This window comes from Tachypleus tridentatus, chromosome 1, assembly GCF_004210375.1.
Source record: "Tachypleus tridentatus isolate NWPU-2018 chromosome 1, ASM421037v1, whole genome shotgun sequence".
Classification (NCBI taxonomy): Eukaryota; Metazoa; Arthropoda; class Merostomata; order Xiphosura; family Limulidae; genus Tachypleus; species Tachypleus tridentatus.
The window spans coordinates 31154487-31171319 of NC_134825.1; the positions used below are offsets into that span (position 1 = coordinate 31154487).

At 36.6% G+C, this 16833-nt stretch overlaps 1 protein-coding gene and 1 long non-coding RNA gene across 5 annotated transcripts in view; one reads left to right on the top strand and one right to left on the bottom strand.

Annotated features, from left to right (window-relative positions):
• Nucleotides 1-16833, bottom strand: part of LOC143245163 (uncharacterized) — a 49786-nt gene that overhangs the window by 20405 nt on the left and 12548 nt on the right. For all 4 annotated transcript variants that reach the window (XR_013025490.1, XM_076491197.1, XM_076491208.1 and 1 more), the window contains exons 2-3: nucleotides 8015-10318; nucleotides 5934-5982 (exon numbers count right to left, since the gene is read on the bottom strand). Coding sequence is in view for 3 of the 4 variants with exons in the window: in XM_076491197.1 (XP_076347312.1) it covers nucleotides 5934-5982; nucleotides 8015-10300 (2335 nt within the window). In the remaining variant the exon portion in view is untranslated. The remainder of the gene's footprint in view (nucleotides 1-5933; nucleotides 5983-8014; nucleotides 10319-16833) is intronic.
• Nucleotides 1855-16629, top strand: LOC143245179 (uncharacterized). The gene is made up of 2 exons (XR_013025494.1): nucleotides 1855-1975; nucleotides 15862-16629. It is a non-coding gene; the product is annotated as an uncharacterized LOC143245179 (long non-coding RNA).

The window sequence follows — 16833 nt, forward strand, 5'->3', positions numbered from 1 at the left end:
AAACTATTTTATAAAAAGATTTATCGACTTAATCTTCTCAGAATAAAAACATTAATTAATGTAATAAATAAATATACAACTTTCGAAATGATCACGCAAAACACTTACTTGTAAACATTATAAAATATCGATTAAAAATTAATGATATTTCAAGTTTTGAAAAAGAAAAAAAACGGAAAATAAAGCCTTCATATTTGATAATTAATTTTAGACATAAAATATTCAATGGCTTACAGATTTCTAAAATATATTCATCACTCTATAAACAATAATATATTTCCTTGTAAAAACTTAAGACCTACTCTCAGTTATAAATATGAAGTTCCAGTTGGTCCATTATATAAAAAAGTGTTTTAGCTAATTTAAATGTAGATGATGTTAATAATTTACTTTGTGAATATGAAAATAGTTCATTTGTTGATATTTTTCGTAAACCTATTGTTACTAGTAATTTAGATATTATAAAAGACAAAATATTACGTGGAATAATCATAAAAGGAGCTAAATACAGAATAGCAACAAAATGTAATAAAAATAATATTCTAAAATCTCTTAAAAATATTGATGAATGTATTTTAAAGCTTAATTATATTACAGCTTTCCACCTAGATGGTTTTTAGAATGGAAATTATATATACTTATAAAATAAAATTATCCCACATCAATTAATAAATACCATGCAGATTTATCATTTAATCAACTAAAAATAAGATTAAAGAAATGCAAGAAAAATGTTATAGTTCCTATCGGTAAAGCTAACTGTAATATTGGTATAATTTGCAAAAAATTCTATGGATTAATTATAATAAAAGAAATTAACAATACACAAACTTTTAAACTTGTCAACCAATCCAAAGATACAGTAATTAATAATTTTGTAAAAGCTTATCATAATCTTTCCTCTAAACATAATTCTTATGTGAATTTGCCGTTTCTTTATGCTATTCCACATTTACATAAATCTCCAATTAAATATACATTTATTTCCAATTGAATAAAAACAGTTATCAAACAACAGGCTATATTATTAAATAAATTACTTAATATTTTACCTGATAAAATAGAAACTGTAAGTATTAACAATAAAAGACACGTTTTGGATAATAAAAAAATAACCAACCCATTTTAGAATGTCTAAGAAAGCGTGAGCAGGTAAATAGTATTCAAATATTTGTTTTGCAACATTATTTACTACAATACCATTAAAGGATTTAATCTTTGTTTTAAATTTATTAATAGAACCATATTATCCTTTTATAGAACTAGAAAAAAGAAAATATAGTTCCAAAACATAAAAGATACAAGATTTTGTATTTATAATAATTTTATATTTTTCAATAAACAGGTTGTTAAACAAATGATAGGAGTTCTAATGGGAGCTAACTATTGAACTTGTGTAGCAAATTTATATTTATATTAGTATGAAAATATATTTATTGAAAACTATGAAAATCCAGATATTTTTACTTTAACTTACAGATAGATATATTGATGATACAATTGGCGTAAATAATTCTGAAATATATGATTTTATTGACAACATTTATTATTTAGGTTTAAAACTTAAAGTAATTGATAAAAAGGATATCAATATAAATATTTTTGATAAAAGGAAATTGTTTGATTTTACAATTAATGGTTTACCCTCCTTACATAGTAATGTGCCATACCTATCTATTATAAACATAACTTCGCCATTATTCAGATATTGTAAAATTTGTAGTAAATTACAACGTTTTATTAGTAATGTTGAAATACTGATACGAAAATTAATAGTTAATGGATTTAATACAGAAATTTTAGATAAAATTTTTAGTTAAAAATATGGTAATTTAAGAACTTGGCACTACGTTATGCGGATGTACACCTTAAGCCGTATATAGAAGCACGAGTGTCACAGTTAACTATCACTTTACTGTTAGCATGTTAAATAGCGTCTCTTCCATATTGGTGGTAGGAATACTAACTTCAAGAGGTAAGTTTTATCTTATTTACCCTCAAGTGGTAGCAAGTACCTTTTTATTTTCATCGTTTTATGTTATTCTTATTCTAACATGGGAGAGCAGTCACCTTCCCATAACTGTATGCAGGCAGTGAAGGATGATGATAGATGTGGGATGTTGTGTCCTTGAGCACCCACATCTCTGTCTGCTAATTTCTAATTTTCTTATGTGAGCCTACTGAATTGGAGGTTGACTTATAGACGATGTATCCCCCACCACCACAATGTAGGACCTATTCTCCAGTCACCTCTTAAACCTAAGATACATTTTATCCTACGTTGTAGTTTGTACTCTAGAATATTTAAGAATATGTAGCATATTTTGTTTCATGTTAATGTGTTTTGTTTATGGCTTAAAAATTTATGGGTGTAATATCTAAGATCAGTTACAGCGGTAAGAAGTGATTATGTAAATATGTATTTGGGATAGTTACACAGTTGGTGATTTTGGAGTTCATTAGATACACATTTCTTGGAGGATATTCTGAACCATATCTAATACATCCTGGCTTCTATTGGCCAAAGTTGTATGATCATGAATGGTGATGCAAGCATTATAGTGTTTTGTAACAGATTTTATTATTGCACCTTAAACACACAGCACATTTTTTTCCCAGTTCCTTGCAGCCTATTTAAAAAATGTTCTTGGTAATTGAACATATCTGAGGCTTTCTATTTACTCATACTAGTGTAATAGATGTTTTTAAATAATTTTCACTTATCACAAATACATTGTGATAAATCAATCAAAACTCTAGAAATCCCAGCAGTATGTTAACAGATGGTAGTTAGATAACTATTAATTTCATAGTGCCGATTTTATTGCGTATTTACAATAAATTTTTGTATGACAAAAATCTACAAGATAGCACTTGACCACATCCGGTTTTTTTTGTTGTTTACAAAGTTTCACAATGCTCTTTCAGTGTGTGTGTGTGCGTGCGTGACTTTCCTTCTTTAAGGCATGTATTACTTACCCACCGTAGTAACGGTGTCACAAAACTATTTCTATAGCGATTACGTAATTTGTTGTCGCGTGGTGTGGGCCCTCTGGCGTCTTTAACATGAGAGTATGACGCTACGGAACAGACATACTAAAACACAGGGTAGATATTCATGCATGCAGTAAGTAGCCATTTATATGAGATACTAGCAGGCAAGCTATTTGCACAAGTTTCACGATACGATAAACATGGGATTATAAGCGACGGTCAACGAACTCTAGTTACTTCTGCTGAACTACGATAAAATGCTGTTTATTCAAATACGTTTAGCAGTCGAGCGTGCATTTATAATAAATTAAGGGTGTGCAGGCTCAAAATGAAAAACTAATTTGTAGTTAGGCACATAGTTATAAAATGGACTATCTGTTCTCTGCATGTCATGGGTATCAAAACCCGTTTTCTAGCGTCGCAAGTCTGCAGACATGCTGCTATGCTACTGGGAGCGGGGGCAGGAAACGTATGAACATGACACTGTGGAACTTGTTTGGCTAAATGACTTCTGTTGGCCACTTATTGTTTGTCCACTGTCATTAGTAAAACGTGTGAGCCTTATCACTGGGGCAAATGAAAATGTATTTAGCAGTTTCATAAGGAGCTTTCCTATAGAAGCCACATTCAAGAAACTTGTTCACGAGTGTGAAAAGATGCACTTTAATATTATATTGTATCTGAAATAGGATTGTACCTCTGAGCAAAATTTCAAAGGTTTCACCCTCTGGAGTATGTCTGGTATGGCAAATATTGCTTCCCCTTAGTACTGCACGAGCACTTGGATATTCTATTTACTGTGCAAATATAAATTCAGGCATTGGCTAATTCGTTTAAACCTCCAGTTTCAACACTATAAACGATGTTAGTTTTTATTCGCTTGAGCTATTTATGCAGAGTGTAAAGTCAGCATAGCGAAAGTTATAAAGTTTCATAGACTGAAACTCCTGGTTTGACAGTTTTTGATTGAACTTTTTATTCTTATCTTTACTACTGTAAAAGCACATCTTTTATGAAACTAATCCTCAGTGCATGTCTTAACTTATCTGGATATCTACTTTTTGACCCTCTTCATATTTAGCCTGGTATGGCCAAGCGCGTAAGGCGTGCGACTCGTAATCCGAGGGTCGCGGGTTCGCGCCCGCGTCGCGCTAAACATGCTCGCCCTCCCAGCCGTGGGGGCGTATAATGTGACGGTCAATCCCACTATTCGTTGGTAAAAGAGTAGCCCAAGAGTTGGCGGTGGGTGGTGATGACTAGCTGCCTTCCCTCTAGTTTTACACTGCTAAATTAGGGACGGCTAGCACAGATAGCCCTCGAGTAGCTTTGTGCGAAATTCAAAAACAAACAAACCAATCTTCATATTTAGTTTCCTACTACGTCAGCGGTACACTTGTTTTTGAATTTCGCGCAAAGCTATCCAAGTATTACCTGCACTAGCTATCCCTAATTTAGCAGTGTAACACTGGAGGGAAGGCAACTAGCTAGTCATTACCACCCACATCCAACTGCTGTGCTACTCTTACCAATGAATAGTGGGATTGGCTATCACTTATGTCCCCACGGTTGAAATGGTGGGCATGTTTGCAACAGGGATTCAAAGCCGCAGACCTCAGATTACGAGTCCATAACCTTAACCACCTGGCCATACCAGCCCAGCAGCGGCACATTTACAGACATAGAACACTACTGTAATAAAAAGGGGGCTGCATTACCCTCGGAAGACAAAGTGTGTTTTGTAGCTTTGCGATAGAAACAAAAACTTTAACATTTGTTTTTCAAATGTAGAACGTCACCCGATGCTCTCAGCAACTAATATCAGAAACCAGAACTGCACTCAAGATCGAAAACATATTATTCGATTGGAAAACATATGAGAATAACTCTTGGAAATGTATCTTCATTGTGCTAGGAAGAAATTCGTGTGATTCTTTGCTTAACATATAGAAGTGACAGTTATTTGATATTTTGATTTTTACTTTTGTGTTGTTAAGCACAACGTTGCACAATGGATTCTGATCCTAAATTTTAGTCTTGTAAGCCCTCATATTTGTCACTGAGGGGAAGAAGGTGCGCGAGAGGTAGTCAGATATTATGTTAAAGCTGACACCACATATTGGACGAAAAGAAAATTTTTATCTACTGAGTAATATGACTGTGGTATCATCTGGAAAACTAACGGATATTCATCGAGTCAATTGCAAACTGTCTAATGTAACCGGAACCAACAAGTCTTTACTTAAAGTAGGGTGATTTGAGGACAGTAGAAAACAGTATAGTAAAGATTCTGTCCTTTCCATTTTCCCACTAGCCATATTATATGTATTAATAACAATAATATGAAATATGTTAATTATCCATAGGTAGTTGATATCAAGACTATAAAAATAAAACAAACAAACCAATGAACAAAACAAATATGAGACTAAAACCCAAAATAATTCTTCTATTACCTGTCCTTGTAGTAATCTTCAAGTCAATTACCCCCCACAATCAATAAAGTCATTTGACCGCCAGGGGGCGTTTACGAGGAATATTTCAAATTTGTAGCGTGACGGGGCTATTCGTATAATTTAACTCAGGCTAAGAAACTTCTAAAGTCATGACGTGGGTAAACTAATAATAGCTAACCACAACTCAGATTTTAGTTGTCACTACAATATCGCGAGTAACCTTTCAACTGTGAAGTTCAAAATTAACTTCTCTGTAAATGCATAAAACATTGTTGGAAAATGTTAATCAAATAGTTTTTTTGTAATGTACAAACGAATAATATAGATAAAACTTATACGCTATAATTATAACTTTTCGAATGTTCGTGAAAAGTCGGAGTTGGTTTTCTTTAAAGATTGTAAGATTCGTTTAATATTTCTTTTGTTTCTTTGATTTCTCAATAACAGTAAAGATTTATAGAATCAAAAATTAAATAATCCACCTACCTTTAGAAGAACTGGGAGGAGCTTTATAATTACACCTGGTGATCGCGGCCTGAAAATAACAAACGTTACTTAACCCTTGTTTAATCATGCAGCATGAACTACAAAGTTTGTTAAAACAATTTCTTTATACAGAGTAGTAAGACAAGTGCTTCAAATTCAGATACTAGATTGAAATGCAGTGTAACTGGTGAAAGAATCAAATAATTCTACAACTATTTGTCACGTGGGTCGGGCATGAATAAATGAATAACGCGCTCGGAGTATGAACGAAGATTCATGGTTTGCCCCGAGATGCTACAAATTGTGCTCCGTATTTTAGGGCCGTGAATATGTTACAGCCCAATAAAAAAATATTCGGTATACTTGTCGTCTTTTTTTGTTTTTAACTTTCACGCAAAGCTGCACACTCGTCCCTAATGTTGAGCTGATTATACTGGAGGGGAGGTCGGTTAAACATCCATATACAATCCCTGTCCTTTCTGAAGTAAATAGTACAGAGTGTTCGGAAAGTCACTGTGCAGTTTTGTAATCAGATTTTATTATATTTTAGACTTTGATCCCAATATGGTTTTAACAACTGAAGAACGTGTATGGATCCAAGCCTGTATTGATGTTAACGGGGGTCACTTTTAACATTGTTTATAATTGTCATTCATATTTACCTCCTGTATTCTATATTTAAACATGTCTGTTAATAAATACGCAAGTGCACAGTGACTTTCCGATCACCCCGTAGAATATTTACTTTACTTAACGACTCTTAGGTGTGGTGTGCATTTTTGCGACAAAGGGACTCTAATCAAGTTTCCTTAGATATAGTCTAAGTGCGATAACTTAAGTCTCACATATGACCGTCATTAGGTGTAAAGAAATAATTCATTAAAAATAATATTACAATGAAGTATGAGTTGCTGTTATGGAATACAGCTTTCAAGCACTTTGTCCTGTGACAGTGGATCTTTAAAATAGAAGTGAACATAAAAACAACTTTTCTTTTAAGAAAAAAATTCATATTTTACTTTGGACGTTTTGAATCAAAATTAAATATAACTATCAGGTCTAATAAACAATCACACATTCTGTTTATATTAAATAATGAACGAAAATGTTTTTTTATAGTTTTTACTTGGCGACTTAACATGTACAACCTTTAGACAAACAAAACTGAGTTAGTGTTTATTCTACTAATGATGCATTTTTTTCATGCAACTCAAATTTTAAACTTCCGAGAAAAAAGTTGCAAGAACTTTTAAACAACATTTGAAAAATCGACAACCAATATTTTATTACAGCTACAGTTTAATGCTTGTTAATTATATATTTCAACTCGTGGCAATGCATATTTTGGAACAACTAAGTTTTTAGTATATAGATCCAGTTTAGTTTAAGTATATAAACTGTGACCTTCTTGCAGTGGACGCAAGTGGAGCTCCAAATATTAAGGTGCTGATAAATTCAGTGTCTTAATTATACCATAGTTTCATACCAATTTCATTGTCGTATTCCTTTTTAAACTTCCACTTACGAAGAAGTAGGCCCACAAGCAGCTTTACAAGCATGAAACTAATATGAAATGTAGAGTGTACCCGATTATTTAGTGTTTTATTTTTTTTAAGAGCCTCTACCAATAACGTGCTTTCTAACTTCAGTCGATAACAAACAACTGCCCAAAGAACACGAAACCAGTCAGCGAACAACTGCTACAGACACGCTAACAGTTAGCGGTGAAAGAGCAAGTTCGCGACCACGTGTATATAATCCGCACGCCATCGATTTCCAATGACCAATCAAGACGCTGTCAAGGAACATAGTTCTTAAAGCTTTTTCCCTAGTAGACATCCCTGATGTCATTAAGGTTTCTCCAAACGTTACACGCAACACCTTTTATCTACGCGATATCAATATATCAAAGAGCGTGTAAATGTTTTAAAACAAGTTTTCAGAAATTAGTTTTAAATTTGTATTTTTGGCGCAAATCATTAATACGTGTTTGTAATAAAAAAAAAAAAATCCTCAATTAAGAACGTGGATCAGACACGTGGGAATGTAGATCACGTGTAAAGTTTAACTGTAAAGTTTACCTGACATTCTTTATCTTTCGCTAATTTCGTTCGGTCGACAAAAATAGCTAGAGGCCCGGTCCTTTTCTTCGAAACGTCACACTCCTCAGAACTGGTATGTAGCACAGATCTTTTGCGATTTGCCTTCAGGGAGCTGCCACCTGAGGTTGAAATGTTACTCTCGCCGTCATCGAATGTATATTCAGATTTTTCTTGTGAAAAGGAATACGGATCAAAAGCCAGCGTAAAACTTTTAGGGAATTCATTCTTTTGGTGATTATTTATAGGTGGCATAAATTCTGAGCTCTGTTCTGAATAACTGGTATAAACTTGTGTCTGGTTGTAATTACCGGGATCGTTATGATTATGTGAGGATGGAGTTGAACATCCGGTTTCTTTGGCATTTCCAGCGTTCGAGAAAGTAAGATGAATACCGTTTGTTAATCTGTATGGAAGCGATGACGTTTCGTTTTGATTAAATACATGTGTATCTGGAAACTTGGCTACTAAGTTATTTTCTGCATTTTCTTTCTCCCTCTTCTTGATGAAAGAATATTTGGATGACCTATAACAAAGAGATGTGCCAAATGTTGGTGGGCTCGTGCGACAAGGAGTTGAATTTTTAGGTGGTTGAGGCATCCATAGAGAGTTGCATAGAGAAGATGTTATATTTTCCTGGCTGGAGTTTATAATAGCATCTGCTGCTGTAAATGGTGGAGGATCCAATAACTTGTTTTCGTGCTTCTGAGAATTTTTGGAACAATTGTCGAATCTGGTTAGAGCTTTCAGTTGTGGCATCTTCACACTGGCTTTTGAAAAGTCTGTTTCTTTAGAACTATGTTTAATAGAATGGGACGGAATAGTTTCAGTAGAAAGTTGTCTCTGAAATTCATTCTGATCTTTGTTTTGAGTTTTATGATCAGATGGCTGAGGATTCATTTTCGAAGAATGCTGTTGAATGCATTTACTCTTCGATCCATTTTCAATAACATCACTGGGGGCTTTTCTCAGAAATTCTGTGTTTGAACTAGAAACTGGGAAATGGCTATTATTAGTGACATCGTTTTGATCCTTTGTGGGGCTTGAAGAAACTACTGTGTCTTTGGTATTATGTGGGGTTTCTTTCTGAACTAAACCGTTGCTGTCGTCTAATTTGAGAACTGGTGACAATGTATGAACCACAGCCTTGCTAACTGGAGCTCCTGATAATTCTGAACCCCAGACACTTGGATTTGGAGCGAATATTGAGCCAAATTTTTCTTCCCTTCTTGCATTTTCTCCGAGTTTGACAAAGAAAGGATTCATAGAAAAGCGAATATCGCCAATGGTCGAGTGCTGGCTAAGGTATGAAAATGAAGGGTTAAAATATCCACCATTACACAATTTATCACATGAATGTTCCTTTCCTAAGTAGCCCATCGGCCCACGGGCACATAGTGTCATTTGTGAAGGTGAGTAGCAGGAGCTTTGGGGTTGACCCAAGCCACCAAAGGATGAGGAGCAACATGCACCAACGCATTTGTTTTTCTGGACGCGATCTTCACCTAACCGTCGAAGATGTTCAGCATAAGTTATTGCTTCAAATGAGGCACCATTCAAAATGTTTTTCTCAACACCCGATCGGAGAGCCACGAAAGCTCCTTTCTCTTCAGTCCCATCAGGAAATAATGACAAGCTTGGTAATGCTAAGGAGCTTGGACTGGTGTGTTCGTAAAAGCTTCTTTGTGTTAAAGTGTGGTTGGGATCGGCAAAAGTGCTTTTGGGAGACCGAAACGATAGGGATGATGAAGGTTCGTAGTATGAAGAGAACTGTTGCATCGTAGGACGGGATGACCCATAAATACTACTATGTTGATCCAGTTGGTGGAAAAAACTATTCATCATGTGGTGAGATCCAAAGACTGGCGTTGATGATGAAACCGGCGTTCTATCTATACAAAATGGCGATGACATATTGGCACTCAACATATTATCTACGGCAGCATCTGTCCTGTAACCCAACCTGAGAAGTGTTGGATCTACTAAAGTTCCAGGGGATCCTCCCACATCCGAAAGATGTCTTTGCAAACCTGCGTGAAACTCCTGCGGGGCACCAACTGTACCAAACTTCTGTTGCTCGAGAAAAAACATTTCTTCAGCTTCCACTACACCAACTGGTGGCTGATTAATAGGTTTGTTAGAAAGATCTAACGGAATCTCTTTCTCTCGTCCTGGTGGTAAAAGAGGTCCCTTAATGTGGTGTCCTCCTGTGTTAGTTGAGCGTACTTCAAATGATGGAATGGGATAAAGGAAATTGGGGTAGAACATTACTTGTTGGCGTTAGACCTGAAAAAATAAAATTATCAGATGGATAAATCGTCAAAAGGACTGTGTCCTAGTAAAACCAGATAGATCAAAAGTAAAATATTTGATTTAAAAGCAGATCTCTCAATAAAATATTTACACCATCACATTACATAGTCACTTAGCAGAAAAGTTTAAAATAGTATTAAGAGAATAAATAAACGATGATGACAGTAGCAGATTTTTTGTTTGTGCAATAAAACTTCGGCTTTGCGATCTCTTTAAAGTCAAGTGCTTGTTAATACATATAAACGCAATCGAAATGTTTGTTTGTTTAACTAACTATACCCTTCGGTGTGGTGATGCGACATCCCAGGAAAGTTTCTATTCTTTCAGTTTATCTCCTCTGGGATCTAAACATCCACCCACGTACTTGCCGTGCGTGGTAACCCGTGAAGGAGCTGAGAGGACCAACCCTAATGCACCACTTTGGCCTCGAATTCCAGTAGACCTGTAGGGAGGCCTTCGGCTAGTCCACTTGGGCTAGTGTCAACCAAGTACTAGTGTTGGATGTTCTGAACAGGTGTTTTAGGCATGGTGTTTTGGACATAGCATATGATGCTGGTGTTTGGCTATAGTGCTCACGAAAGCCTGACGTTACTGCAGTCTCCTTGTTTGGCATTGTAGTGCATTCCCTCACAGGGCTCCAGAGTGGGTGGGATCAGTGGACGACGAAACATTGTTTATTATGGATCTTGCAAATAAAAAAAACTTTAGTGAAAAAGTCCAAAAAAGGAAAACGACTACATCTTGAAGATTCTGAGCAGCAATCTTCAACACTTGTACTTCATTTTCTTACTACATTCTCTTTCAGACCTACCTTTATGGCAAATGTCTTTATTCAGAAGGGACTAGAAGGATCCAAATTCAGTCATAAAGCTTTGCTCTAGTGAGATAATGGTGGAAACATTCACATCAACACGGTGAACTCCTCTTACATTCGAAGGCAATTGGGGATCTATCAATTGTGGTAACTTCCCATGCTTCTGAATCCATCATGAGTCTTTTAAGAGAGATTTGAAGAACATCCTCGAGTCGGAGATTCTCGCCGGTTTTTTTCACCCAAGCAGTTTCTGTAGTGAGACGTATCTCCACTCACAAAGATAGAATTATGATGCCGACCAATGTCCTCATTTTAACATTTACATCACCATGTCCACCTGCTACCATCAAGGTAGATTATCGTTAATTGCAAGGTATAGCCATACATTCCAAACCCTCTCCAGATGTTTCCAGTGCCAGCAGTTCGGTCACTCGAAGACATTATGTCGTAGTTTCTTGACGTGTTCTCGTTACGGTGATAAGGGTCAGGATGCCGATAAGTGTGAAATGAACCCTCGCTGCTTCAATTTCAATGGCTCTCGCCTATCCTACTTTCGCTCTTGCCCTACGTGGTTGGAAGAAAGAGGTGCAGCACTTCGTTCTACACTACAATGAGAGTGCAGAAGGATCTGTGTCTCAAACAATCGTTTTCAAACTATATGAAATATTTTGACCTCTATGGTTAAAGTTGATGAATCAATGTCAACGTCCATCTATGTCCATAACATTCATTTTAGCAAACTCTAAGATTCACTTCCCTCGGGTACATCTTCTAACGAAAAATACCTGCCCAATCGACTCCAGGCAGGGTCCATGGAAGTCAGCAGACCTCCCTCAAATAAAAAAAATAAAAACGTGGTCGAAAGCAGAAGGGATCTCCACCCAATTGGTCTACACATAAATAAAAATGGCCACCTTAATACAACGGAACTGTCGAGGCTTACGTTCTACTCTGGATGACAAAGCACTGATTGCTTCTTACCATTCTGTGCGTCTTTCCTTTTAAAGGAAAGATTTCTGAAACCTGCCAATACAGTCACCTTTCGGCGGTTTTCTTTATACAGAAATGACAGGCTGTGTGATGAACGAGTGCATGGAGGGGTGGCACTCTTGGTTGATCAGCATATGCCCAGCCTGTCTTTGCCACTCGACACACCCTTGGAGGCCGTAGTCATCCGTGTTTCCTGGGGTCAACCATCACTATTTGTTCTCTCTATCTGTCCCCTGGAGAAACATATGATCAATCAGTCCTTGATGCTTTTGTTGAACAGTTGCCATCTCTTTTTAATCCTGAAAGATTTTAATGGACATAATTCCCTCTGGGGATGCATTGATATTGATGGGAAGTGTTGCTCAGTAGAGTGTATGCCCTCATATCACAACTTTTTTTCTTTTCAGTACTGGTTATTTTACTTATTTTCATGCACCGAGTCAGTTCTTTAGAGATGCTACATCATCTATCTCCCGTTTCTCTTGCTATTCTTCTGATTGTTTTTAATTGGATCTGGTAAGAGAATGTTTATCCTGTTTCCTGGCGCCAGGCTATTGTATTACCTTTCTCTAAGCCTGAGAAGGATCCCAAGATTTCAACCTGTCGCCAAATTGCTTTGACGAGCTGTCTCTGTAAGACCTTAGAGAGGATGGCTAATGCTCGTCTTGTTTGGTTCCTCGAATCAAATCTCCTCTCGCCCACCTAGTGTAGGTTCTGACGACAATGCTCCACCATGAATCACCTGATTCGACTTAACGTCACTCAGGGAAGAAGCTTTTGTCAATATTTGATTTTGAGAAGGCTTATGATACTACATGGAGGTATGGCATTTTGCAAAACTTCCAGTTATTTGGGCTACGTGGTCATTTTACTCGTTTTTATTAATTATTTTAATGGACAGGAGATTCCAACTCTGTGTGGGTTCGACATTTTTCCGTTTCTTTCTACAGAAACTTGGAGCTCCTCAGGGCTGTCGTGAGTGTTACACTTTTCAGTATAAAGATTAATGCCAACACTAAACAAATTCCTCTTACTGTTACTCTCTCTCTCTCTCTCTCTAACCCAGATTCTGAACGCTGTATCAGTGAAGTTATGGTCCCTGAGGCAAAGTTCATGGGACTTATCTCTGACCATAAGCTGACCTTTACCACACATCAAGCAGCTATGAGTCAAATGTACAAGAGCCCTGAACACCTTCCGCGTCCTCTCTTCCACCACTTGTGGAGCAGATCGATGTTCTATGTTAAAGATACATCGTGCTCTTATTCGATTAAAACTACTATGAGTCACTGGTCTATCTATGGCTCTGTCAGTACCTCGGCCTTCAAGATGCTGGACCCCATTCATCATTAGGAACTTTGGCTCTGTACTTCCCCAGTCCAGAGCTTATACACTATTGCATGAACCTCCTCTGCACCTCCATCGTTTGCAACTGTCTTTACTATATGCTTTGCAACTTTAATCCTTACCACAGCATCCCACCTGGGGTTGTTTTCCTTCCCAGATGGACCATGCTTTATCAGAACAGACGATCTGCTATTGTTCCTTTTGGCCTTCGTATGCTAGACACAGTTGGACGAATTGGGTCTGTCCTTGGATAACATTGCTATATCCATTGGTCAGCCCATCTCATCATGGCTTATTACATAGTTTGTCATAGTTTGTTATGGTTCGATGGTTATGCACAGAACACCCCCTTCCCCTACAGTTTGTTCACTGCTGAACTGTATGCCATTTCTCTTGCCCTGGATCACATAGAAGATAAGCATTACTCAGATTGCACTATTTATTCTGACTCGCTTAGTTGTCTACTGGCCCTGAAATTGCTTCACGTTAGTTCACACCCTGTTTTCACCGATATTCAAAACCGACCACGTTGGTATTCGCGGGAACGGACTCTCCGACACCTGTCTGCTCTGGCACAATCAATGCTGTGGTCCTGTATTCAAGGCTCGGCTCCATACCAGTTTACAGTCAACTTGGAGTGAGCAACGTGAAAAGCTTTTCCAACTAAAACTCTCTATTGGACTTTGGGCGTCTTGCTTCCATAAAGATCTGAAAGAGGAATTTGTCCTAACAAGACTACGCATTGGTCAGTTTTGTTTTTTTTTAGCTTATTGTTTTCTTTTTTCTGGAACTGATGCACCAATATGTTGTCTGAGATACTCAGGTCACAATAAATCGCATTTTACTGTCTTGTCGTCGTTACGACTCTCAACGACAGCACCATTTTAAATATGTTTTGTCCGAAGGTTTATTAATAACTTTAGACTATCATTGGCGATGGTGATGCTGTCCATCTTACAAATGTTTTTAGTTTTTTAAAGACCATTAATTTTCTTAATGCTGTATAAAATTTTAATTTATAAACTAGATGTTTTAAAATGTGTTTCCCTTTTAAAAATTAATGTACAACTAGCTCTATTTGAAATTAGAAAATGGCCGTAACTTCAAATAACTCGGAACCAGGACTGGAAAGACCAACTTCAGGTGACTAACGGTGGTTCTTGAACTTAAACTTTAGTCATCCTGGCGAGTTATGACAATTACAATTATGCTTCAGCAAATTCTTTACAATTTGTATTACTGTAGTTTTTCTTTTACCGCTGTAGACTAGATGTAAAGATTAGTTATTTTGTTTGTAATTCAGAAATTAAACTGTTTTGTTTTACTTTAATTTCCTTATTAATTTTAATAACTTTAAATTAAACTTTTTTTTTACCGGATGTTTGGCGCAGATAACCTAGTTGCTTTGCGCCATTAAACACCAAACCAACCAATCTCTAACGATACCTCGTGGGCTAAATAAATTGCCACGCCAGAGACCCCTAAAGCTCGAGTTTCGTCGTCCTTAGTTTAAATTGTAAACGAAAGAGTAAATAAGTATTTAGCAACCGACGCTTGAAACTGCTAGTCTTACCAGTTTATCAAAATTGACTGTTACTTTAGCGCGTTAAGGCGTGCGCTTCGTAATCTGAGGGTCGCGGGTTCGCGCCCGAGTCGTGCGAAACATGCTCGCCCTCCCAGCCGTGGGGACGTTATAATGTGACGGTCAATCCCATTATTCGTTGGTAAAAGAGTAGCCCAAGAGTTGGCGGTGGGTGGTGATGACTAGCTGCCTTCCCTCTAGTCTTACACTGCTAAATTAGGGACGGCTAGCACAGTTAGCCCTCGAGTAGCTTTGTGCGAAATTCCAAAACAACAACAACAACAACAACTGTTACTCTCATAACGCACCCGCATGTGAAAATAAAGCAATTTTGGTAATGCCAAATTTCAAACCATTTAGCACTCGAATCCCTAGTGCGATAGACTAAACTAAGTACGAGGCCACGTGCGGATCTCGCAATCAGAATTTTGGATACTTTTTTTTTTTACTTGTGTGTAAGTGATGAACAGCAACAAAGGGGGATGGAAATTCTGTATTTGTGATTATTGCAACTCCTTTCCTTACGATATTCTTATAATAAATGTGACTTAATAATGTTAATGCTAGAAAGCACGAACTTCTTATGATAATACGTACGAAGAAAAATACAAAGGAAACCCCCACATTTTTTAACACTAATGGGTTTTTGCAATATATAGATGGTATAAAAGTACTAGAAAAAAGTTTTATAAATTATATCTAAGATGTCAAAGCTGGCGACGTACTAATTGTTATATAAAGAGATGAAAAACAGTAACGGATTTATATATATTGTTGTTATAGGACCTTGCCATGAAATCCCTCTTTACATACCAAGACTTATCAGGCCAGTTGACGTACAACGTACAAAGCCTCTGTTGCATACTACTTCGTCAGGTATCCATTAAATATTAACTCTAAAACACGTAACGCTGAAGACGACGAAGCAAAGCCTCTGGTTGGATGTAAGGAATTAGGAAATACCGGAGTAGGACTGGAAAAATGTTTAATTACTTTATTTGTAAGATCAATACCAGTTTCCAGTCATTATCTTATAAACCTTGCAAGGTAATGGTCTACTTATGACTGGTATAAACTAAGGAATCCTGAAATAACGTACAGCGCAAGTAGCATTTGTGACGCACTAAACTAAATAGAACACTCGGTAACTGCCATTGATTTATGAAACTGTGCACATCCTTTTGTAAATAGTGTTGGTGAAGGAGAACTGGTGAAACCAATACAGTGTTTGATTTGACGAGGAATCTATTTTTCAGGAAATTTAAGTTTGGAGACTGGTTGAAGGGGTAATGAAGAAAACTTTACATCAGTTGCAGATAGCGTTGATGGTGAAAGAAGTGGAGAAGCCAACAGAGCGTTGATGGTGAAAAGGAACCATGATAGGATGTACACTATCAATGATAGAAACCATGCAAAATATTTATCGGAATAGTGGTGAGCTAAGCGGGATCCGTAATTTGTAATAATGATGATACAATAGAACTAAACATCAAGTACAATAACTTGTAATGACTATGTAAGGATTAGGAATAAAGTATAGTACAAAATGAACAGTGGTCTAGATCAGTACTGATGATGTAATTAAATCATGTACAATGTGAAATAAAATATAAAAGCAGAACTAACAACTCTTACAATAATGTAATGGAACCGGTTATGAATAATGTATATTTATTCGGTTTGTGTGATTTGTGACTTTGTTTGTCCGAGTTCTTCTCTCCTTTTTTAAATTAGCATGATCAAACTTGGTAGGCG